This window comes from Halyomorpha halys, unplaced genomic scaffold, assembly GCF_000696795.3.
Source record: "Halyomorpha halys isolate HHAL.00 unplaced genomic scaffold, Hhal_1.1 Scaffold654.1, whole genome shotgun sequence".
In the NCBI taxonomy this organism is placed as follows: Eukaryota; Metazoa; Arthropoda; class Insecta; order Hemiptera; family Pentatomidae; genus Halyomorpha; species Halyomorpha halys.
In genome coordinates, this window is record NW_027108478.1 from 279,097 (window position 1) to 305,453 (window position 26,357).

Consider the following 26,357-nt stretch of genomic DNA (forward strand, 5'->3'; position numbering starts at 1 on the left):
TAACAACATACGCTGATGACACATGTATACTTTCTGTAAACAACGACCCAACTAATGCAGCACAAACACTACAGGCACACATAACATCTATTGAAAAATTGTGTAAAAACTGGAGAATTAAAATAAATCCTCACAAATCCCACCAGATCACCTTTGCTCTCCTTCGTATACCTCTGCCCTTCTGTCCTACAGTATCCTTTCTAAATACTCCACTAACGCCTGCTGAACAGATTCAATACTTAGGACTCCATCTTGACAAGAGACTTACTTGGGATCCACACACAAGACTGAAACGACAAGAAACTGCTCGTAGATTCCGATTGCTACAATACTTACTTGACAAACGCTCTAAACTTTCCATTCACTACAAAAAATTAGTATACACTACAATAATCAGACCAATTTGGACATATGAAATTGAGCTCTGGGGCTCCACCAAACCATCAAATTCTTCCCGCATCCAATCGTTACAATCCAAAATCCTACGTAAAATCCTTGATGCACCAATGGGTACTTTCCCAAGATTTTCAAGTGTATATGAAACATACAACATATTTACCTATTGTATTATTTTGTACAGTTGTAAATTACATTAAATAAATAATAAAAAAAAATTAAGGAGAGCTAGAAGCGACGAATCTCTCCCTTGAAAACGGAGATAACATCCAAACAATGAAGGAAGGTGATACTATAAATATTTAGGATCCACATTCTCGGGATAGCTACAGTTGAGCGAAGATTCGATGACAAAGTTAAATGAAGATCTTGATATGCTCGTCACTTCGTGCTCGCTTAAGCCCGAGCATAAGGTTTGTCAACCAATATGCTCCCCTCACAAAGCTACGTCCTGAGATATAGATGGCATCGACATATTCATTCGCAGGAGTGTAAAAGCCATTATAGGGCTCTGTACGAACACCTTTACGGTGATGTTAAACGTTCCGAGGAGGTACCGAGATTTGGGCTTGATCCGCTGCCAATGGGAGGCTTCCCTATAACACTGGTCTATTGCTATAAGACTATCTGTATATTGCTATAAGACACTGGTCTATCCCTATAATATTGGTCTAATGTACCCGATGCTCTGTTCCAGTTCACTTTCCATTGTTCAGCCAAGATTGCTCAATGTGCCGACAGATTGAGCGTTGATCAGGGACATCGGAGTGTGAAAACTCTATAACAGTCGCTACGTGAAAATGCGTTCGAGGAATGGGCCAATTGCAGGTGGCAGGGCATTGGAGTGCGCCATTTCAAAGAGACCCCGAGAGCAAATAAGTTTATATGCGATAAACAAATACTTACGGATTCTGTATAGTTCAATGCCTTAATGCTGAATATAGATTATGTACCCATTCGTGGAGTTCCAGGTGTCAGCGGACAGGATAGAAAAGTTGGGTCCCTTTGTCGTAAATGCAACAGAGAACTTGAAACACCAGCACATGTGCTGGGGAAATGCCCCAACAACTCTCTCTTCATAACACGCCGACGTCACATAGTAAAGCACGAGTTAATGAAGCTCCTAAAAGAAAGAGATTTTGTCTACATTGACGAGGTCTACTTTGTCGATAGGGGTGGATCTACAAGATATGCGGATATTCCTTAAAAAGGAAAAGTCAGCAATTATTCTGGATCCTACGGTGAGATATGAAAATAACAACCTTGATCAGGCAAATAAAGTGGACAGGGAAAAGAAGGAAATATACGATAAATGCCTTTCTGAAAGGAATGGAAGCGAGGGCTTCGGAGAACGAAACTTCAACGTGAGAGGCCTCTGGTTCGGACCCGTGGAATGATACCCAGCACAACCAGGAGCTTCATAGAGGGACTCGGCGGTCAATATCCAGGACGTGGCCAAGTTAACAAAGAATATAATAACCGACTCCTTGGGAATCATCCACCACTACATTTATGGAAACTAATGAGTAATGGAATCATCCAGAGGAAAGATGACATGCATACATTGCATATTGTACGTACGTTATGTTTCTATACATTTTTAATATCTATTATATATTTATTTTTACATATATTTGTTAATTTTTATATCTATTTGCATTTATTTTTTATGTATATTTATATATCTATCACCACCTTTATTAATTATGTGTATCATGTATATTATTTGTATTCTTTTAAAGTCACATTGGGTTGAAAGAGATAATATGAAGGAAAGGAAAAAAAAGGGGGGAGGGAAGGATAGAAAGGGAAGAAACAGGGAGAAAAAAAGGGAAGGATTAACAAAAAAAATTGATAAAGTATAGAAAGGAAAAAAATCATCAAAAATTAAAAAAATAAAAATAAAAGAACCACTTTTCCCCGTTTTTTTTGGCAATAAGAAAAAATGCCGATATTTACCAAACTAATAAAAAACCTGAATAAAAAATTTGCGATTCGATCGCCACACCACTTACTTTTAAGGTGGAGAGACCACCATTTAAACCCCGTCAGTTTTTATATCAGCAATAGATCATCAGAATGTTAATTTTTTCACCTTCTTTAGTATTCATTAATACCTAAGATTTCAGCTACCAAATATAAGATATTTTATATTTTAAAAATATTATTTTATAGCCACTTGCCAACCACTGCCAATACCCTTGATTCTTGTTGAAAAGAACAGGAAACAAATGGTGTCCTAATATGGCCTACCCAATACAAAAAGGTAAATATTATGTAAATTTTGTATCTTATGATCCTCTATGTCAAATATATTTTTAGTAGTTTGTATCTTTTTAGCCTTGATGAAGCTCTACAAAGTGGGGCGAAACGTCGGCAAATAAATAGTTGTTAACTATTTTGTTTCTTTTGACCGCACTCCTGACCATCTTCTTCATAATTATATATATATTTATGTTTAAATATATGAAGCTTATTATACCAGGTTCTATAAAAGAGAAAATATGTTCTTTAATATTTCTATAAAATATGGTATAAGTTGTTGGTAGGATAACATTAGAAGCGAGTATACTCTTGAATAGCAGAAAACGGTTTAGGCAACGTACTTGTAAAGCAATTAGAAAATAATTTTTTAAAAATGTGAAATATCTGATATTTAGTCGCTAGCATCTTAAGTAAAATGAAAAATACGATTTATTTACTAAACAATAATACTTTCTTTTTCTCACTGGTTTCAGTAATGAAAATACATTTTATAATTCATCATTTAGGGGAAGCAAAGGTTGGAGTATTGATCGAGACAGAGCCTGCGCAACATGCTCTATGTTAACCTGACGCAAATAAACGCTGATCAATAAGTACAGCTCCTCCATTCCCTCCAGCTCCAGCGCCCTTTCCATCTTCTAATATCTCAACGAAATAAATCCAAATTCATATCCAATTAATATTATAATGAAATTTACTTAAACATTAAATGATATAATCAATGAAACAACTTTATGACAAATAACAATCCCACCGAGCACAAACTCACTTTTAGACCTCTTTAAAAGACAATAGATTTGATCTTCAATTCATTCTGAGATTTTCTCTTGTTTATTTTGACTACATTATCTGTTAAACTTATAAAATGGCAAAAGTAGCGGGTAGGAATTTTCAGTTTGTTAGATTGGTTAGTTAATGAAACAAATATATAAATTGTTATTTATAACAAATAAAAATTGTTGATTACTGTTTTGTATGGATACTGAATATACAGGCACTCCTCATTTCTAAAGGCATTTACTTTATTTGATACAACATTGCTTTTACATAAATTTATTTTCATCGAAACAGTATCCTAAGTATAAAGAGCGCTTATGGCCTACGGTATCTGAAGTCGTTATAGGGAGAGTAAATAGGCAAAGTGAATAACAATGAAAGTTACAGATAAAAAAAAATTAATAAAATTGAATCAGGTTCGTCAATTGATGTCATCTGAAATTGTCATCAAGTTTTTCTTTCCTAATATAGCGAGCTTACGAAAATATATTCCAAGTTTCTTATGAATCGCCTGATATTTGTTAAATAATAGGGACGGTTATACACGCAACCTATGCTAGCGTTAAAATAGACAAACTCGTGAAAGCGTATTATGAGATTTTCATATTTGTTCTTTGTCACATTCGTTCATCGTTTCACATCAATGTTAGCTTGTTTATTTTTTTTTTTTAAAAATTCATTTTTTTTTTTTTTAGTAAAATGGGATCGAACATGCGCACAAGCTGATAAAAGTTGTTCGAAGAAAGTAGATAGCCTTGCTTTATCAAACAGCACCTCAGCCACGTTGCACAAATACCCCTTAAGACACAAATGATAGGTACTTAAGTGATAGTATAAACGATTTCGTACAGATTATACGGTAATGTAAAACCAACATTTTCTGCTCATAACTTGCTCAGATATGGTTTATTCTTATTATTAAACATTAAAGCCTGAATATTAATGATATATAGAGGTTAATGATTATGAAGTCTAACGGCTTGGAAACAAAATATTTATTGTAAAACATCGAGTGCAAATTCATGAATATTACTTGTAAACAAACAATTGATGGAATAATGTTTGACCTAATATAAGTTAAGCTCCGTCACAAACAGAACTTTAAAAAAGGACCGTGAAATGACTCGCACAAGATCAGCTTAAAGACTACTTTATTCCTCGTTTTAATCCTCTATATATACATTCTTGTAGTATTTACAAAGGTCTCTAGGTATTAGTGGAAATAATAGGTACCCTTGTACCTTAACTTATACGTATAAGAACACATAAAAAAAGAATGTTCAGGAGATCATTGTGGCTCAAAGCCGTTTCCTCTTAGCATTTCGAACCATTTTGAGTTAAATTATAAATATTTAATAAATGAAAAGACCATTTTACGAGATTTAGTTATTTTGACTGAGCAGATCTCAAAACGTGTAGTTACATTAAAAACTCTAATTTTGAACGATTGTAATATTTTCTCTTTATATATCATAGATAGTTGTAGTAGATGAAAATTTAAAAAATACGAATTTAGGCCAACCGGTCAATGAGAGTTTTAAACGGTACAACTAAAGTTTTCTTCATGTCTTTATTTGGACTACTCAATAGATACACATACTAAAAATACTGATTAATTGCTAGAGAATCGAAAATAAAAGGTAGACAGAAGGTCTTGTTTTTAAGTTTTTCGTTTATATTTTGATTTAATTAACCATTAACCGGTCGTAGCATAAATTTTCCATATAGAAAAGGAGCATCGAATTTTCTACAAGAATATTCCTATTTTTTCCGTTTATATTATAGCTTCAGAAATACACTCTCGTTAAAGCATCACATAAGAAAAAACATTATTTTTAAATCCCATTTTGTTTTATAATTGTTAGTAATGAATCTTTGTAATCGACCAAGAAAAACTTATTTTTAACGCCGTCAACTTCAAAGTTTGAGGTTTTAAGGTTCAAGAATGAACCTGATTAACCTAAAACTTCCCGAACCTCTGCTTGAAAAAACAAAACTTTCTCCCATCCCTCCTTCTATCTTTGGCTCTGCTCCAATATTTCAAGACTTTTTGTATATTCACCTCCTAAATAGTCCAAACAAAGCATTGAAGTCAATCCCGCCCGTCGTGTTATTTACGATCATACATTGCCTGAACTAACTGGTGACTTAAAATAGGTATCGAATACAAAGCAAATTTCCACAAGGAAACTGCTGACACCTTTTTGATTACTCTAAGTAAAGTAAATATCTAAAATAAATTTAAAAAATGAACATACTTAGTAAAAATTAGAAACCAATATTTAACTTTTAATGTTAGGAGCAACTTGAGGGATAAGTAGTGTAGTAACAGGATTACCTATAAAACATTAGGAAATAATATTTCCCTTTAAATTTTGTTAGGATTTATATTAAATATTTTTAGGGAAGTAAGTTTTGGGGCCCTTTAAAACTATCGAATTCATCCTTCGTAAAATCGTCAACGCTCCTTCCTTTGCCACAAATAAAATCATCTACAAAGACGTTAATGGTCCACATGTAGTAGATCTAGCCCGAAGCAGACATCATTCCTTTTATAAGCAACCAAACACACTACTTTCTAACCTTCCTCTTCAATTCCTGATAATCTTCCGAGGATTATCCTGAAAAGAAGATAGCCTCGTTACCTTCTAATATAGGAATGTCACTGGTGTGCTACCAATTGGTAGTTTCTTCATAAATCTTTCATATTATTTTCTTATGTCACATTTGCTTGTTTTAATTTTCGCTTATATAGTCATAAATTTCTAGAAGTAGAGGAAAAAAAATTAAACCACGACTTGTATAATAAAAGTTTATAAAGCAAAAAAAAAATCCATACTATAATTATTATTATAATTATTAATTATAATTTCAGGATCTATTGTTAATACAAGACTATGTTTGCAGCTGGATTTTGAAAATTTTCCGTTTTTGAAACTTTTTATTGATACGAAATCAGTAAAATGATCAGAAATTTATATTTATATGTAGCTAACAAAAAAAAAAAAAGGTTGTACAATTACGTAAATATAACATTTTATATATTAAACTTTTATTTATTTTTTTTTAAATTATCTTTAAGTATGAAATACTGTTCACTACAACAGAATGTCGTATTGGGGATTGCATAAAAAGTAAAAGCCTTAATAGCTGAAAAATACGAAGAAATTTGAAGTTTTATTTCAATTCATAAGAAATTTGGGGTTTCAATTTATGATTTAGTTTTTCGTTCTTGTTATGGGAACGAGACTATTAGTTTCCTTTCAAAGTAATTGTCAGAGTTATTTATTCACACCGTAGAATGTATTTTCTTGTAGCTAAACATACCTATCCTTGTCTTGGCAAATGTTCAATCATTTCCACTAAAATTGAGGTCAACGCCATAAATTACATAAAAATAACGCGCAGCACAGAAGCAAAATTGTTATATCAGGATTTGTTATGGTTATTATATGTTTCAGCCAACTTTGTCAGCCCGTGGACGGCATTGTCCTGTTTCAGTTGTTACTAACTTTCTTTTCTTTTTTTTCATTTTGCAATTTCTATTTCTGAAGTCTTTCTTGATTGAAAGAAATAACATTGACTTTACTTATATTTATTCATGCAATATTCCATCTCGCATCAATTAGGATAAACGATTCTTTTTTAAATTGAGTTGTAAAAAACTAATTTTGCGACTTTGAAAGCGCTAGAGATGGCCACTAACAGAGTATAAAACCACAAAATATTCCCAGTTTAGTTTGTCGGAATATCTCGTTCATTAACACACCTATCAATGATTTGTGTCTCCATTCATAAGACCATTGAGTGCTCGTATATGCAGATCTATTATAAGATAGCACGACCTTAAAGGGGATGAAGAGGGAAATCAAAGTTAATGAATATAAATTTACCACTAAATAGTTTTAAAAATCTATTATGTACCTTTATGTGTAAATATTTTTATTTACACGATTGATCAATCTAAAACTTCAAGAATCTCATTTAATGACATATAATGTGAAATAATAAATTAATTGTATTTGCTGATGTAATATTTTTTCGAATAGGTGACCATTTTTGATGCAAAAATGCAATGTTTCAGAAATTCTGAAAAAAGACTAGAAGCAGTTCTTTAACTAAGAACGTGCCCTTCATTTTTTAGAAAAGAATTGTAAAAGGGAACCACATTGTTTTTCTTACCCTAGCCTCTTATTTTTCGAGAAGCACCGCCATCTTCCGAATCCTTTTCTCATCAAAATATCATCTACCTCTTCCAGTTACCTCCAGCAATATTTGTATATAGGTACTTAATTCCCAAATAATTATATTCATTCAATAATTATACTGAATAATATCCCCCTAGTTTGTTTCATATTTTTCAAATGCATGAGTATAATTAATCATTAATAAATTGTCTGAAATTTCTTTTTGGGCAATTAAATGCAGCCTTCTTATTTGAATCCTTGCTTCATTAATATGTTAGTATTTTAAACGTTTCGGACAATCCGTCCATCTTCAGACTCCAATTAGAAAAATAGGTTTTGTTATATTTAAAGTTTTTAAAAAAGGTCAAATTTTGGCTTCTTTACTATTAATTTATTATTATGGATCATTTTTCTCTCATTATTTTTTATCCTTGGATATTTTTCGTGGCTTTAAATACAACAAAAACTGATTAACGCTTTAAAAATCTACATTAACACGGGAAGCTTCTCTTCATGTCTTTGACCGATTTATACGGGCCTATATGAAGAAACAGACCAGCTTTGAGGCTCCACAAAGCAAACAATCAACTCCTTCCGAATCCTATTTTCCCATTAATATTCATATACGTCAATGTTAATTTACAACAGATTCTATTCTTCTATTACATTAGCACAGAGTCTATGAGTCTGTGCTGGAAGGTGCAAATGAAATTTTTGTTCCTGGAAATGCCAAAAAAGCTAAAACGTAGAGTATATTTCCAAATGATTTACTTTTTTAAACGTTACTAACCTATTCCAGAAGAATGAATCTTAACCTTCCCACTCTGGAGTGGGAAGGTTAAGATTCATTTCGTGGGTCTCTCATAATGAATACTAGTCATATCAATACTAATTTGTCGTTATGGTTTCCAATTATCTCCTAAAAAGGAAGGTGGCTAATAGATCGATCATTAAGTATTTTCCTTATGAATTTTATTCATGTTATAATTATCAGGATAATCTTATTTACTGAAATATTGATGTTTTTTTCCACGCCACAAGAAATAGCCTACTAAGTAATTTTCCCTCTCACAACCCAATATAATTTCCCTTGATTTTGTTTGCATCTGGTTGTATATATCTTGTGCCTATAAACGTTAAAATATGGTCCCTATTCATGTCACCCATGTTGAATAGAGACCAAGTTGGTACACCTGCAATGCCTATCCAACGGAGGAGTTTTTGGAGATCATGTCCTGTAAATAGGCGGAAACAAGCCACTCCCTCAGCTCTGCTAAGATTGCCGGGGATTCGTTCATCCTTATTCTAAAAGTTCTCCTACTCCTTACTTTTCACTTGAGCTTTGTTTCTGGTGTTTGTCCTGCCCCTATAATAAAAACATATAGATTTTGCTGTTTTGTAAGAAAGTGGTTGAACAGGCTCATTGTCCGCAAAACTAAGCTTAGCTAACTAATGAGCTTTTTCATTGTTATGTAGACCAACATGGCCTGTTATTCACTGCGGAAATATAGTACTTCCTCTTTTTCCCATAATAGTAGCCATGTTCCTATACTTGACTCTGCAACCCCAGGTGATGATAATTTCTGTATAGTGGCTTGGGAATATCTGAAGATTTAAGTGCTGTTATCTCTGTCAATCATAGTTTCCATCGCTAGGTAAATAACATGCGTTTCTCCGCCATGATTGTCACTTTCAGCTCCAACGGGATAAGACAGTTGCAAGTAGCTTGAGTAAACACACGCTCCAGCTCTCTTGTTAACATCTGATGCAGATAAAGGTGCAGTCAATGCTCTATGGGGTAAAACTGATCAATAGTTTTTAGTATTGTAGCTCTAAGTTCAGTTTCAGGGCAATACTTTTTGGTCCGGCCACATGTGAGGGTAAGTCTCCCGTAGACTTATTTACCAAGACGTTTTGGTATGTAGGAGTTGCTTAGATTCTACCTTTTCACGGTTGGTAGATCTATCTGGTGAAGCATTTCATCTGCTTATTCTAGTAGTGTTTTCACAACTTGATTTAGAGTTTTTTCTAGACCAGGAAAGAAAACAATCTGGAGAACTTGTTCTGCTTAAGGCAGACTGGACTTAAGACAGAGCCTTTTGGTACTCCTTGTTTGCTTTGCTGATGACTGGGAACTTAACCACCTTAGCGAACATGAGTAAATCTCAGCCCCAGGAAAGATGGAATCCATGAGAGGAGATTGCCACCAATACCCATACATTTCAACTCATTATTAAGTTGTGTCCTCCTTGAATACATTGTAAACTACAATAAATATTTTATTTTTTGTCAATGCAATTACAATTTATTGCTTGTATAAATAAGCTAGATTTTGTGTTGATATGTGTGAAGCTAAGTTCGCGAAATTCTATGAAAAAGTGATTGTTTATGTAGTATCATTTTTCTAACTTTTTACTAATTCATTGTATTTAGCTTTTGTTTATTTACATTTAAGTGAAAATATGTTTATATGAATTTTTATATTTTAAAACGCAAAGTCACTGTGGTAGTAAATTAAAAGTTTTAAATATATATTTATTAATAAAATTCAACCCTGGAATGCTAGAAATTGTCGTGTTTTCTCACAATTCACAGCACAAAGTACAAAAGGGAGGCCTTTGAATGAGTTCGGACAGCCTGGAGAAGAAAATTATTATTTATGGAAAATTATAAAAAAAGTAGTTAATGAAAAAGAATAATTATTTATTTTTACTGTAATATTTGCTTTTTTTGTTGTTTTTTTTGGGGGGGGGGGGTAAATTTAGGACCCCCCCCCCCAAAAAAAAAAAGAAAAAAAACTGTAATTTCTGAGGTTCTTTTGAAAATTTCAAAATGATCCGGTGTTTTGTTGAGGTCGAAAATCTGGATTGATCATTAGCCATCCGTCACATACCAAAAAATCAAAACTACCTCATCTTAGCAAGGTAAAAATTTGCTATTAAGCTTTCGCTACAGCCAACTCATCGTCGTTTGATTAAATTCAAGTCCTGTAGACCGATAGAATAACAAGGCGAGGAGGCGTGTAATCAGACGCAATGTTTTATTGTTGTAGATTATAACCGGCACTATTATTGTTCCTGTTTTAATTTGGCTGTCGTCTTGAATTTGACTCATCATAGAAATTTTTTATCGTTTATGCATTAACAAAAAAAAATTAAAACAAAAGAAAAAACAATACTTAATTTATTTAAATAAATAAATGTGATATGAATTATAGATTTCATTAACTTCAGAAGCAATTAAAAAAACTTTTTTTAACTTTGAGGAGTTTTGACCAAAACATGTTGTCCATCTCCAACGCAAAAATTAGAGATATTATATAAATATATACTTATATGGAATTGAAATCAATCCCTAAAAACTTGTAAACTTATTTTGTTGACAAATATTGAGTTATAATGACATAAGTAATCCTTTATGTATTTTATATAGCTAATCCTATCACTTTAAACAAAAAAACCGTTGATTACCTTGAAAAACTCAAGAAATTTTAAGATCCATAGGTGTTGTGAATTTATTGACTATTATTCTATGAATTTTGTATATATACATGTATATTTTTATCAATATCAAATGTTATTGTTATACAACAAATATCTTTAATAGGAATCCTGAGAAATGCGTCGCACATTAACTTTTATCTATATAATTTTCATTCTTGTCAAAAAGTGTAAAATCGATGTAATCTCTATTGACTCTGGCTGCATATATATGTTGATAATGACAAAGATAATACAATAAATAAATTTAATAAGAGTTGTATATGTTTATATGTACAACTCTTATTACATTTATTCTTTTTATTAATAATAATTATTAAACATCTATTATTAATATCTAAGAGGAAACATTCTATTTTTATTTTTTAAAGCTATGAGTGACTAATTATTTACATTTTTCAGATAAACAATTTTAGATGTATTTTTATGGTAAAAAAAATGTCTTTTATTTTCTAAACTAATTTGACGATACATGAGAATGTTTACTAAATTCAATTATATTTTTATTACACTTAATGTGAGAAATTTGCAGAATGCCATATGCAGCTGGGAAAGATTTCTAATACACTTTTCCCATTACTACATTTTTTTATCTTTTTATTCAAAACTATAGCAGATTTGTTTAAAACTGAAAATTATAACCAGACTGAATGCCTTCCATGCTATCATTTCGATGAAATGTGTAGGGGAAAGTTAATAAAATGACAAAATAAAATGTAAATATTTTGTTAATGGGAATAATATTTTTTTCCAACAAAAAACGTGGACTGAGATATTGTAAGCTTACCTGGCAGTGTGGTATGTGTTTGCCGTCTTGAGTCTCACCCCGCAGCCCTCAAACTGACTAAAATATCCCTCTTTTTGGCAGACTCCCTCTTCACACTATAAATAGATGTTTACATGGTCAAAAAGAATAATCAAAAAATCCGGGCGGCTTGGTCTTTTGTTATTCTTCCATTCTGTAAATATGCCCTTTATGGTCATCAGTAGCCTTATGAAACACAGAATATTTTAATCTCTAAATTAGATATTCAATGAATGGAAGAATTTTCATTTCCAGTTGGATATTGTATCATTAATCTAATATTATTTATTAAAAATCTTTTCAATGCGGTAACAACATTTCGATGTCATTGCCCCATCTTCAAGTACAACTGCAATTTACAATGATATCCTTGTTAATTAATATTGACCATATAAATCGTATCCATTAGCATTTACATTAATAATAAAAGGAAGATGGTCCGGGTGTGGTGTTTAAGAAAAATAAAACTCAAATAGTCATAAAACTATTTAATATGAGTCAACGTTTCGCCCCACCTATGGCAGGCCAGTACGAAAATGAAAGGTTGACAGGAAGTTTAAGAGAAGTAGTGGGGGTTGACGGTAAAGAAATACGCTACATATGAAAATAATTTTAAAGTAAAGAGTATTAGAAAATATTAAAATAGACAAACATAAATTATTTTCATATGTAACGTATTTCTTAACCAATCCCCACTACTTCCCTACGTACTGGCCTGCAGTCTGAAAGTATGTTTCCTATCTTGTTCATTATCTTTGTTCTTGATTTTACTCGTATTAACTATTTCCATCTTTTTGTGTGCACTCTATTTTATACTTCTTTGTTATCTGTTGTTTTTTTTAAATAATTTATTTATTGTTATATACAACTGTATAAATATATACACATCAAGTAAATTTGCTGCAAGTGATATTATGACATGATACAAACATTTGGAGAATCTACCCATTGATAGAACTCCGAAAACATTTCTAAAGGAGAAGGTCTCGAGGCCATCTTTTTTTCAGACGCCTAGGAGGATTATTAGGTAATGAAAGAGAAGCCAGGTTAGAAACGAGTTGGTTTGGGTGGTTGGGAAGTTTATCATGGAAGCATTGCTATCTGGTTCTGGTCAAATCGGCAACATATGGGACATTGAGGTCCTGATGGATGATTTGATTTGTGAAAAAGTAAAGAGCATTAAGGATTTTACGAAGGATTTTGGACTGTAAGGATTGGGTTCGGGGGGAATTCGATGGTTTAGTGGAGCCCCATAGCTCAACTCCGTATGTCCAAATAGGCCTTATAACTCATGCAACAATCAGGCAAGCCCAACAAATATCATATTTACAAATAATCAAGCTCAATGAGAAATCTTATCAGCAGCGACTATAAGGAGCAAACAATCAAGACGACAGAAAAAGTGAGACAAGACACTAAGAGACAGAAGAATAAGACACGAAAGCCGAATCCATCACGGTCCATCCTCAAGCAGAAACCTGCGCCAGGAATTCCAGGCTCAAGCAAGGATAGACCTTACACATTGAACCATCTTGTCAAACTGCTACACATGGATCACAACTCGCGCATACGATGCTTCAACTTACTTTACTTTGCGTTAACTACTATACTTTGCGCCGACTGCCCGCGCTCACTCTAGCCCGCAACTGGCGCGGCAAAGCTTCAGCTTAAAAAAAACTCCCACAATAATACTAATAAGACATTAGTTTTCAGTGAATTAGATAATTTTATTATGATCTGTATTTATTCTAGTAACATTACTGAATAAAATAATATAAGAAATGGTTATACACAAGTTAAGTTAAAATATTTACACAATTGTTACAAATTGATAGAACATTATAGTTTACCTGAAGTCTAAGGAGACTCACGCTTTGGCAGTTAGGACGCACCAGGTTGGCCTATAACGGTTATAGCAGCAATTAGAGCGGTGATCAACAGATGGTAGCAGTATAGCTACAATTGAACAAAACCTTCAGAAAAAAATAATTTCATTTACAGTTAAAAATATGAATAGAAAATAATTTTAGTTTAAATACTATTAATGAGAATGATGTTATATTATGTCTAAATATAACATAAATCTGTTCTATAAAAATCGAGATGTCAGCGTATTCTTAATCTTCAAACCAGCCAATTGCATCGGGAATTACAAATAGAGACAATAGAGGATTACATCAAAAAAAGGTTCATGAAGTTCCACTCCCAGTTACCTATAGTTAAAGGAGCAGTGACTACTTCGGAAACCCCACCACAACCCGAAGACCGAAGCCCAGACTACTGCAGGACATCCTATTATATGTTCAATATTTACCAGTTCTATTAATGTCACTATATAATTTTATTTTATATTATTTTTTTTTATTTCTCTTCATATTTTTCTTAAATTCAGTTTATTTATTTTTTCCATTAGAGGTCAATTATTTATTTTGTTATTAACTTAACTTTTATCTTTTATTAAGAATTATTATTTTAATCTATTTATTTTATCTCATTTTTTTTTTATTTATAACATTCTATATAGTTAGGGGTGTCTTTTATATGAGACTAACCCCACCTATTATCAATTGTTAAAAAGATGTACCTCTTTAATCATGTAAGTCCCACCAGGCCGATCTGGTATTGTATAAATAAAAAACCTTCAAAGCCATATCCGACAGCCTCTAGTAAAAGAACTGTGCAATGCAATGCAAGCTTCATCCTATGAATAATCAATGGAGAAAATCAGGGTTTTTTGCAGTTCTCTCTATATCCGTCGTCTCTTCATTTATTTACAAAATCTGGATTAAAAAAAGAAAGAAGAAGATATGTTTGCCAGGTCACGGTCTATTATTTATAAATGTTATAAATTATTTAAATTGAACCATTCACAGGTACATAATTTTGGGCTGGGTCTTTTTTTAGAGCGATCTCATCATACAGCCCCTGAGCACGACGAACGGAGGCGTTAGAGGTGTAGCCTGCTACTACGGACAGTGCCGAGAAGTCCTCGCCGACTCGTACGACGAAAGATCTTCCGCAAAGGTAGCTCCCATCTGTCGGCAAAGAGAGGCCGAAAACTTTAACTCCTCAAGTCGACGATGCAGGAGTGGGTGAAATTCACACCTGAAGGCTAGGATACAGTCCCGACAGATAAAAACCGTCACTCTGTTCTTCTGCATCTGCTCTATGCTGAACACCTTTAGCTTGGTCAGGTGTAGTTCGTAGACGACTCCTCGTTGAAACCCAATCTGTACTGGTAGGATTATCTTCTGTTCACTGCATTTCTTCATCAGATGGTGGTCAATGACACATTCCAAGATTTAGTTCTATCCTAGCTAGGGTAACGGCGCTATGATAGGTCGTTTCCTGGCGGTGGGAAAGTATGATACAGTAGGAACTGAAGATGTTCAAGAAGGCATTACTCCTCCTAGGGGAGCATCTTCAGCAGACCATAAAGGGTGCCGTCCTACCCTGACGTCCTGTTTCCTTTCGTGTAGCGTAGTACTGACTTAAGCTAGCTGAAAGTGGAGAATATGGATTTCTTGTTGGAACTCGATGTTCGTTCCGGTGGTGGAGGAAGACCAATAGTCAGCATTCTTTGCTGCATAGCTTGAGGCCTGGCAGGAGTTCAGCCTGTTCCCTTGATGTCAACAGGTCATTCCACTAAGTCAGGTGCACAATACTCGTCACGTGCTGTTGTATACATACCTAGGAAATGCATATTGATTCAATAATATTTATCGTGAAGGTCCCCTTGATATGTGTCATGATCTGTAAATATGTGTTTGTAAACTACAGATTCATTAAACGTACGCATTAATAGTATTAATATTAAGTTACCTCTAATACTGACAATATTATTCCAGACGCTGCTAGATATCATAAAGGATAATCGATACTAATGTCTTATGATTATCTCTTTGCAATCGAAAAACCCTAAACCGCATCTGTTGTCAAGCCATTCCCAATTTTGCTGTTGGTCGGTGTGTTGTATATTTCGGATAAGTAACATTGTTAAACTCTGTTTAGCCGAGCGATCATTACTTTAATTACCTCTTTGATAATTGTATTTAGGTAAAATGATTTCGTATTAGTTTGTAAATACTAATATTTGTATTGGTGAATTTAAATATTCATGTCAGTATGTTGACTGCTATTGTGAAACCTTTTAAAAAATAATTCGTTTTTTTCATTTCTTATGTAAAATTTAATTGAATGCTACTGCCTAATTGTTTACTCTAAATGTTGCTTTAACTGATTAACTATATTAACTCAGATTAACCCTTTGATCTTGAAGTTTCTGATTTCTTTTTCGCTTTTGACAGTTCTTCAGATTAGTCTAACACACTTCTGTTATAATAATCAGTAGTTTTTATTGTAATGATATGACTTGTAATGTGTCACTGATAATATATTTCAGATACGAATTTATATTATAGATTTTATTATTATCATCAATTAAGATTTTATTGTTCACATCAATTAAGATTAATCATTGGAATTGAGACAGTGTATACTTAAATAAGTTCTACAAATATCTGTTAATCACTATTTTTGGTTCTGTTCTGCTTTTGAATTCTGTGGTCAACCTTTTACATGTGTTTTCTTAACTTACAGAATTCTTTATCAAGGAAAAATATTTCAGCTGAGTATTGACCGTTGAACGTGCCTTTTGTCATCGTTGAGGCCACAATTACTATTTAGTTTGTTGAAACAGAACATATTTTTGCTGATATGGGTCCGTTAAAGAGAAGGAGGTAAGTAATGAAATTATTTTAAAAACTACCTTCCTCAATAATTGTTTTTGTTCGTATAATTAAATAAAATGTTAAAACACTGGTAGTTGACATGTTTCAGAAAAATTAAAAGAATTTTTAACAATGTCTTGTATTTTTTATTTGTTTTAATCCAATTTTTTCTCTTTAAATACTATTTTTCGCTTTTTTACTAGTGGTTAACATGCCTAGAATTTTCAACGATAAGTCTTGTATTTTTTATTTGTTTTAATCCATTTTTTTTTTTCTTGAAATACCTTCTTCTTTTTTTTTTCCTCTTTGAAAATAATTCTTAGATGGCAAGAAAGTCAACATTAAATTAGAATTAAATATTAAGGTATATAAGGTTTTTATGATAGTAGCCCCCAGAGTAGTATCAGGTTCTAAATGTAGGACTTAAACATGATGGAAAAAACATAACGCTAAAAAATATAATATCATTTATTCAAAGCACAAATTTTAAGTACACAATCTAAAAACATAATATGCTTCTACATTTTGTATCTAATATTAGTATATATTATATACGTAAGAGAGTTGCTAAGTACCTCAACTGAAGTCAAATACTGTTAAAACATATTTTCAATATGATTAGATAATTCTTAGGGGTCTTGTTATTCTGTTAATGTATTTTGAAGAACTAGTGATATGTCGCATTCAGTTATTTAGTATATTTGACATCAAAGTGTATAGGGCGGGGTTTCAATGTCTAGGTTACTATACAAAAATGTAAATATTATTAATTAATTTGCAATAAGTACTTTAATGTTCTTCCAAGTTCATACAATAACTTGTATTTACCCAGCCATGTCATAGAACTTTGAAAAATTTCAGCTTGTTGTTAGGCTATGGCTCATATGACTCAGAGGGCAACTTTCATATCTTTAAATGGTTCCATCAGATTTAGTTGTAATAGAGTTTATTGTTTTCTCACTATTAGTTTTGCATCTACAACATCTGGATTCCATGGAGCTAAGCTGTAACTATGCAATCTATTGACAGCATCCAAGGCAGAAACCTCTTTTTTAAGTTGATACTGTTGTTGATTCTCCATAACTGAACTTTTTTATTCCATCTGGTATTTAAAGAGCTGAACTATCAAACATCCAAACCACATGATAAATGAGGAGAATTGAGATATACTGAGATAGAAGTTGCTTTTATGTACACTGGATATCATTTAGAATGAATCCTTCATTTATAACTGGTCCAAGGGACCAAATATTCAGCAGAGTTGCCAAGAATTAGCTATAGTTGAAACTAATAGTTAAAATTGGATACAACCCTTATTCATGAATGAACCATTAATAAATAAATATTTAATCCATGGCAATTTTAGCTATTAGTTTCAACTATAGTTAATTCTTCCTACCTTTGATATTCAGTCATTATAGCCGATTCTTGTAATCAACTACACACATCATGTAACTATTTCTAAATAATCAATTACTGCTACCAAACACCTAATAAATTGATTCATTTGGATAATTATGTGGAACTTTTTAAATTTTAGACAATCTTTTAATTAAAACAAATTGGAATTTTGTTGTATGAAAAATGAACTTATGTGATAATATCCATAATATTCCATCCCAAAAAAAAAAAATCAAGTTCTTCCGCAGTGTCATATTCATTTGGTTCTTATGATTGTTCCTCAATTTGATTTCTTGTCATAGTAGAATGTTTAAAACAACCGTTCATTGTTTGTGCTGGTATATCTTCTCAAGCCTGGTGGATCATTGCAGTAGTATCGAGTATACTGTGTTTAGTTTTCCAATTTCTTATCCACTCCATGTCTTGAAGAAGTCATAAAACAAGCTGTTTTATAAAATTGGTATTAATTATCTGTATTCTTTAGTTCATCAGCAACAAAAATATAAATTTGATATGTTATCAATTATTGTATAGCAAGTAGGTATAAGTTTATAAAATAAACCTGTTTCGCTTGTGTCAAAGATATTGGCAATGTAGCCTTCTCAAATTGTGGGCCAAACTGTGAATACCTAGTTGTCAGATGTTGCTGTGCTCCTTCCTGCTGCTTCATCGCTAGGTTTTTAAAACTAATGTCATGCCTAGAACAAAATCTTTTCATACGACCTCTATTTATTTCTTCTTCTGAACATTGCCAGTGAATAGGTTCCTAGAAATCATTTTTGAAATAAAAACATAATACCAGAAAAGGACCAGAGAGAGGACTATTGCTGTTTCTTTTGATTTTAAACCATTTTGGTAATTACTTATTGATTTCTTTTTAGGAATCCCCCTTTTCTAAAGAATCTCAAATTAAGGCCCTATGTTGCCAAATAGAAGATATGGTAGAATTACTTTTGTTCAATTCTTTAGTCAAGCTTATGTTCGTCTCACCATTTTCATTTAGGCAGCAAATGTGAAACTTTCCTTTACAGTGAAAGATTTTTTATTAGACATGATGCGTTTCTTGAAAGAAACCTTCAAAGCATGGGTGGTTTAAGGTAAAAGAAATGTTAACTCTTCGAAAAACTAGTTTTTTTTTTTTTTGCAAGGCTCTCTTATGGATTCCTAGCAGTGACTAAAAGTGATCTTTTAAAATTTGATGAGCTGTTTTAGCAGATCAGTCGTTGTAAACGTGGTTTTTCTGTGCTTTAATAAATACGTTGATAAGGCTCTCAAAATCATGGTTCCAGAAATATTTGACATAGTGAAGTGTATTTGTAAATGATAAGTGTGTCTACTATTGATGCAGGTGCCAAGGACTTTACTGCATCAGGACTGTGCGACATTCCACCTGTTTTTCCAACAGTGCATATTTTAATGCACTAAAGACAAGCAAATCAATTAAGAGACAAATTAATTTGATTGAGAAAACATTAAAAAAAATGTAGAACAACTAATTAAATTGTTATGAAAAGAATAATTATAATAAAAGATTAGAGTGCTACCAATGGGTAGTTTCTCTACATGCTGTATCATTCCATTATGATCTTAATTATAATAAAACAATAAGAATGTTATAGAGTATGTAGTGCATGTTCCTTCCCAAGGTCTTTAAGATTTCTGTCCTGATACTCATATTTTGTGAAATGTTTCCTTAATAATCTCACTGTTATTTCTTCACCAAACATACATATTTTCTATCCTTCCCCAAGAAAAATGTCTTGAGTTATCAAACACTTTAGAAATTTATTTATATACAGAAAAATCTTATCAAATATTTTATCACAAACTGTCAACTACTAGTGACTTCCTTTATATATTTGAGATATTTTTGTATCGATAGGTATAATGTAAATCTCAAAAGATATAATTTGTTGTCATGAACAAGATATGAACACTAAGACATATATAGAAAGTGAAAAAAGAAAATTTTGTAGAGAATAATTAGACGTATTCCCTAGATAGGGGAGCATAGCTAGAGTCTGTGAAGAGGCAGCCCCTCCACCTGACTCTGGGATAGGGGGCTGATAACCCACTTCTCTGGGTAAGGGGTATAAATAATACTTTTATATTATAAGAATGAAAAGAAATACTGCTGGACAATTTTTTAGAAATATGTCCAGGCATGGAGAAAGGTATATACGACTGGGAACATAGAATGTAAGAGACTAATGATCAATCTTGGGGTGAAAACCTTACACACATCCCAACTAAGGTGGTTTAGCAATCATATTAGAATGTATGAATTGAAGTAGAATGGATGCAGCCAAAATCACCTGGGAGCACAACGTCCAGGAAGCCTTCCATAGAAGGAACCTAAACTGGGAAAAGAAAAGAGGATTGTATGCTAGGAATTAGAGCATCTGTAGAATCAAGAACCTTAATACATATACTAATCCCATTAAAAACAACTATTATATGTTAAATGCATTTAAAAATGATACAAGGATTATTAACACTTAAGTGTAGAGATATTTTTTCCATATTATATTAGTTTTTAATTCTTAATTGGGTCAAGGTTCCATGTATGAACTAAAAATAAGCAAAGAATATTCAAATTACGAACTATCATGTTCCATTAAGTACTCAGGGAATGAGATATATAATTGAAGAATTGCATAAATACCCTGGTTTTGTTGCAGGTCAGTTTTTGATATGCTATTATACTGTTAACACCTCAGTCTCTTATGAGTAACTGTTAGTTTAAGTGTGTACATTCAGTTAAGGGTGAAAAGTGTAACCCTAGGTGAAAGTGGGCCTCTATTAAAAGTATTAGTTTACTAAAGGTCTTATTGAAATTATGTCAGTATATATTTGGTTAATTGAAGAAAAGTGAAGTTATGGTTGAAGGAAAGCTTTTTAAAGAATAAGATTTACGAGACAAAAGTAAACATTTTTTAGATCGGAAAGGATATCATTGTTCATCAAATATTGTGACTGTTTATTTATATTTATTTTTAATTTTAAAATAAAATTACACATGCATAGTATTTTTAGATCTGGGCTTTAGGCTAGGTATAAAGTTACACCCATTTTTATACAATCTAAATTTATACATATATTTGGAACTTCTGTATTATTTTCATAAAAAATTTCAAAATTAAGGTATTTTTGTAAATAAAAGTATTTATGTTCAAGTTTTAAAATTTCATTATCACTCACTTGACATTAAATAATAATGTTGAATGATTAAGAATAACAAATATGTAAAGAGTGTCTAATATAAATTTTCTCAAATGCTTCACACTGCCAAATAGATTATCTAATTGAAAAATGCTAGCAAAAAAAGTTTAGGTCTTCTATTGTTTCACCAACTGCTTTTGCTCTTAAAGTTTGAGATGAAATGTGCGGTGAAAACTTGGAGCTCATAGATAATACCTACTTTTTACTACTTTCATTTGTTGTCATAGAAAGTTATGAAAGGCCCCAAAAATAGCTTTTTGATATCTTTGACTTTACTCCACTTTACAATATTGTATTCCCAATGTCATTATGATTTTCAGGAACTTCAAAAACTGCAATCTTGGAGATATAATGCACCGTTTTTGTGTATTTTTGTCTTTATCTCCATTTAATATTGAACCAAACATTGTGAATTAAATTAAAAATATTGTGAAACCTGTAAATGTAATAATTTTTTTCTGAAAGATGGAAAAAATTAGTTTGTGAAGTAATTTGTTCACTATTATAATACTGTAAGCAAGAAGTTTTCCTCTCAGGAAAAGAGTACATTGGATACTGGAACATTTTAAAATTACTCTAAAATAAGATTCCCACCAGGAACAAAGCCCTACAAAATAAAACTGAAATTTTTAAAGAATAATAACTGAAGTATATGTACAGTGAAAATATTTTTATTTCAAAATTAATATACATTTTGAATTCTTACAATCAAAATTTATAATGAAAAGAAATGAAAATAATCTAAAGTGTTACTTGCTAAACCGAAGTTTTCACTGCGTCAGCCACATGTGTAACCTCAAAGTTAAAAATTAAAAGCAGTTGGTGAAACTAGAATTTTCGGACTAAATCATGTGTTTGGTTGGGAGAAGCATTTGACTTATGTTGGAGGCACTGTTTATTTATAAATTCATGTATTGTAAATGTATGAAAATAAGGCTTAATTTGAGGTAGAACATGCCAAAAGCGCATTATGGTACCTCTCTTCCTTTTGGTAAGACAACTGTTTGTCCATTTAATCTCCATCTCAAAAATAGAACTTCTTAATGATGTTATTACTTCTTGCTAGAATTGTTTTTAAAAATAAAATAATGTACATTTTGTTTTTATTATAAATAAACAAAATTGTTATTAAGATGATAAAATTGTGATGAATAAATAAAAGGTTTATTTTATTAGTATAAATTCCTCACCAATGTTTAAAAATATACAAATTTATGATTAAAAAATCGTCATAATTCTAAAAAATATGATCAGTTTTCAATTAAAACAAAGGATTATACAACCACAGTATATGGGTCCTAAACTAAATTAATAGTAATCACAAAACAGAGGGTATGAGACAGGATTTCAGACATAGATAAACAAATGGGCATGTCATGTTAGAAAAATGACGAAATATCTCAAATAGCAATCTGGAAATCGAAAGAATAGTGTTCCCACTTAGCTTATGCGAGAGAACCACTTTCAAGTTTTTCATTGTAAGGAAGCACATCCGAACAAATTGAATATTTCATTCTAGCCTCATAATAGGTACTATCGATTATTTTTATGGTCACCATGGTAAAATAGAATTAAACTAACTTAGAATAAGTATTGAAAAATGAGGAAGAAAGAGAAATTGAAATAGACCAATCTGGTACATCAAAGAGGTAAAAACGAGTGAAATTATTCACCCGAGAACTGTATATTTTTCGGTTTTATTTATATTATCAAGTTTTAATGCTAATGTAATATGTTGTACTTGTATATGTTTTGTAAATACAGCTATTTTATCTTTAACACAATCATCTCATTAACAATGTATTTTATTGACAATGTGACTTAATTATTAACTGTAATTAATGAATAATTATGATTTAACTTTTAGTAGTAGAAGTAGTAGTTGTTGTTTTTGTTGTTTGTTAGTAAGTTTTAGTAATATCAGTTTACTTAGTGAAATATGATTAATATGGGGTATTTTTATCTCTATACCAGTTTTATAAAACACATTTTTGAAATTATATATGTCAAAAATGAGTCATCTTGTAAAAAGTTTTATATTTCAGGAATAATTAGACATCCAGAAATCCTGTAGTTTTCAAAATGAACCTTATTATGTTATCTTGAAAGTAGTTGATCTTCTTAGGAGTAGCATTTTCCATATTTGCTAAAATAAGGCCACAAAATGTTGATTTTTTTTTGTAAAAATTGTGTCGTAGGTACTATTAAACATACAGAATTTTATGAAGTCCACAAATTAAAGAGAATATGCACTCTTTTAAAATCAAGTATGCATGATGTTTTTCATGTTGTAAATAGATTCCAAAATAGTGTGCATGGAATGAAAAATTAACGAATAATTTTAGTATTTTTCATGAAGAAAATTAACTTCTGGTCATGTGCGTAGGTTATAAATTTAGATTTTTATTGCCAATTAAAACCAAAAACATATAAATAAAATCGTAATTACATGACCTTTTGTGCTTGTTTGCTCTATTTTTTTGCTTAGTTTCTAGCAACTGCCAAATTCTTTACTGAAGACATGAGTGTTTATGGCACCATATCTCTGCCTCTTTTTTTGTTGGTTTTAATACCAGTATGGCTCTTCAGAGAGAAGTCCTGGAATCCTGTTTTTTCTTCTAAAAGCAGGACTGGGTTGGGTCCATTTAGATTTTTATGAGGGGTTAAATATTAAAAAATTTACTTGGTAAAAAAAGTCTGAATGTTTAGTGGTTCCTTCCACCCCCATGCCTTCCTGTACAACTTTGAATGGGGTAAACTTAAGGTACTACTTATTACCTGAGATTAAATGAAAAAATTAAAACTGTTTCTAACACTTATTTCTAACCAGGATTCCTGATTAACTGGCCTATATATTATGTACTTACGTATTTAATTGTAAGATCTGCAATCATTTATATGTCATGTATAATAAAATATTTTTCTTTTATTTCAGAAACGATAAAGAACCTGAAGTCAGCTCCAGAGGTGTAAGGTTAGCAACATTATCTCATTTATAGTAGAGTAAAATTAGGTAAAAAAAAAAAAAAAATGTGTAACTCTGATGAAAAAAAAAAAAAACTGAAACTTGTCATGGATTTTTATAATACTAAGATAATTGTAATAATTGTTTAAACCTGCAGTAGCAGTTGAAAAGTCCCTGAATTTGCTTGCTCACATTGTGTTATTATGGGTAGAGAGGGGAAGGAATATAAATCTGATTCGTTTTTAGAGGTTTGTTGCAAAAATTATCATTTACAAACTTAATTATTTTGAAATCTTTATAAAAATTAGTCCATACGTTTTTTTTTTTCTAAAATCTATAGTTATATTAAAAATTGCTCCAAAAACGATGAAATTCCAATAAAAGTTATCTAAACATTTATTATCAGAACCTATCAGGTTCTGTTCGTTAATTACTGACACAAGTCGAATCCTGCTCGACAAAAATGTGTTAATATACCTAAAACAAAATATTTTATCCTTTATCTTAAGTTTCTTTGTTTTAATAGTTCTAAACCTAAACAATTAATTATGAGAGATAGTTGACCGTGGATGATAAATGAGGAGAAGATGGTTGGGGGTGCGGTCAATGAAAAACACAAATAAGTATGATTAACTTATTTAAAAACTTATTAGAAATAAGTTAATCATACTTATTTGTGTTTTTCGTTGACCGCACCCCCAACCATCTTCTCCTCATAAACAATTAATTGTTGAAACTGATAAAATAATATTCATTATCAATTAAATAAGAATACTGTGGCATTAAGTAATGTTTATATTTCTTTTGATCTCACTTAATTGGTATATTACAAATATCAATGTTTGAATTGGTCTGCTGTTAAATGGTAAATAAAAAATATATATATTCTTTCTATAAACCTTTGTTGTTTTGTTTTGATTTTTTTTTTTTTTTCGAATTTCCATTCTATTTTCTCATAAATCCTTTCCTCTTGTTTTATTAAAGTGTATCAACAGCACTAAGGGGCATTCACTCATTGTGTTGCAAGCATGCAGCATTCATAGTTTTTTAATAAATTGAACATTTCCTCTCAAAATTTAAGCTTTTTCTTTTCAGGATACTTAAAATCAAATTTAAAAAAAAAAAAAATCTGTTCATTCCTATTTCACTTTTCACTGAGGCTACTGGGCCAATAAAATTCCGTAAGATATCGCAGGTCACCTTACAATGATCTTCGATTTACGACATAACCTTCCAAGAATTTCCAAATTTTTTTTTTAGTCTCTAATGATTTTGAAACACCTTTTAATATACTGATATTATTACTAATTTACTTTGTAATAAACCTAACTTTAAATAATTGTGTAATAATTGCAGCAATATATACATATAATAAATTGGGGAATCTTTTCATTATTGAACCCATTTTTGTTATTGCTTTATGGAAAAACATTTTTAACTACCATATTATATTCTTAGTATGTTTCATTTGTAAACCCTGCCCCTTATGTATACAATAAGGAGCCTACTAGCTTTTTGTGAAATTGTGTTATGTAAGCTTTATTAATAATTTTGCTGCATAAACCTAAGAGACAGCATTCCTCTATATCGCTATTGTTTATATAGAGAACCTTGAGTTTTTGCTGTGAAATGAAAAAAATAAAAACAACATAGCTTGGAAAACACGTTTTAAAAAAAAAATTCATTGGTTCTTTATGCATATGTAGGTTTATTTATTAACTTTGTTTATATGCAAGTAAAAATTATAACACATTTAATCATAATTAGTTTGATTTTAATTTTAGAAAGTAAAAAATTTATATTGATAATAAACATAGCATTGCTTAAGCTGTGTTACCTTTTGATTCTGAAAAACTCTTTATACCATTAGAAAAAAAAAAAAAAATTATATTTTGTATCCTAAAAAAATATAGTTGAGATGAGATTTCGCTATCATAATGCATTGATTTTTTCTAATGGTATAAAAATCGTGTCATTGATTTTTCGGATTTAAGATGTATCACCGCTTGAGAGAAGATATGTACATAATTCTATTTCATTTTTGTATTTATGGATACCTTCCTATAACAACAGAATAATCTTCCCCATAAGATGTCTGTATATGTGTGT

General features: G+C 31.2%; 2 protein-coding genes across 5 annotated transcripts in view; one reads left to right on the top strand and one right to left on the bottom strand.

Annotated features, from left to right (window-relative positions):
* sand (sandman) overlaps positions 1-11,973 on the bottom strand; it is an 81,177-nt gene extending 69,204 nt beyond the window's left edge. For both annotated transcript variants that reach the window (XM_067046823.1, XM_014427532.2), the window contains exon 1: positions 11,913-11,973. The gene's annotated coding sequence lies outside the window, so the exon portion shown is untranslated. The remainder of the gene's footprint in view (positions 1-11,912) is intronic.
* A 3,854-nt stretch (positions 11,974-15,827) lies between these two features.
* Positions 15,828-26,357, top strand: part of LOC106685057 (uncharacterized) — a 40,659-nt gene continuing 30,129 nt past the window's right edge. For 2 of the 3 annotated variants that reach the window (XM_014427534.3, XM_014427536.3), the window contains exons 1-3: positions 15,828-15,986; positions 16,530-16,669; positions 24,219-24,257. In XM_014427534.3, coding sequence (XP_014283020.1) covers positions 16,647-16,669; positions 24,219-24,257 — 62 coding nt within the window. In that variant the 5' untranslated portion in view covers positions 15,828-15,986; positions 16,530-16,646. The remainder of the gene's footprint in view (positions 15,987-16,529; positions 16,670-24,218; positions 24,258-26,357) is intronic. The other variant, XM_014427535.3, reaches the window with a different exon arrangement.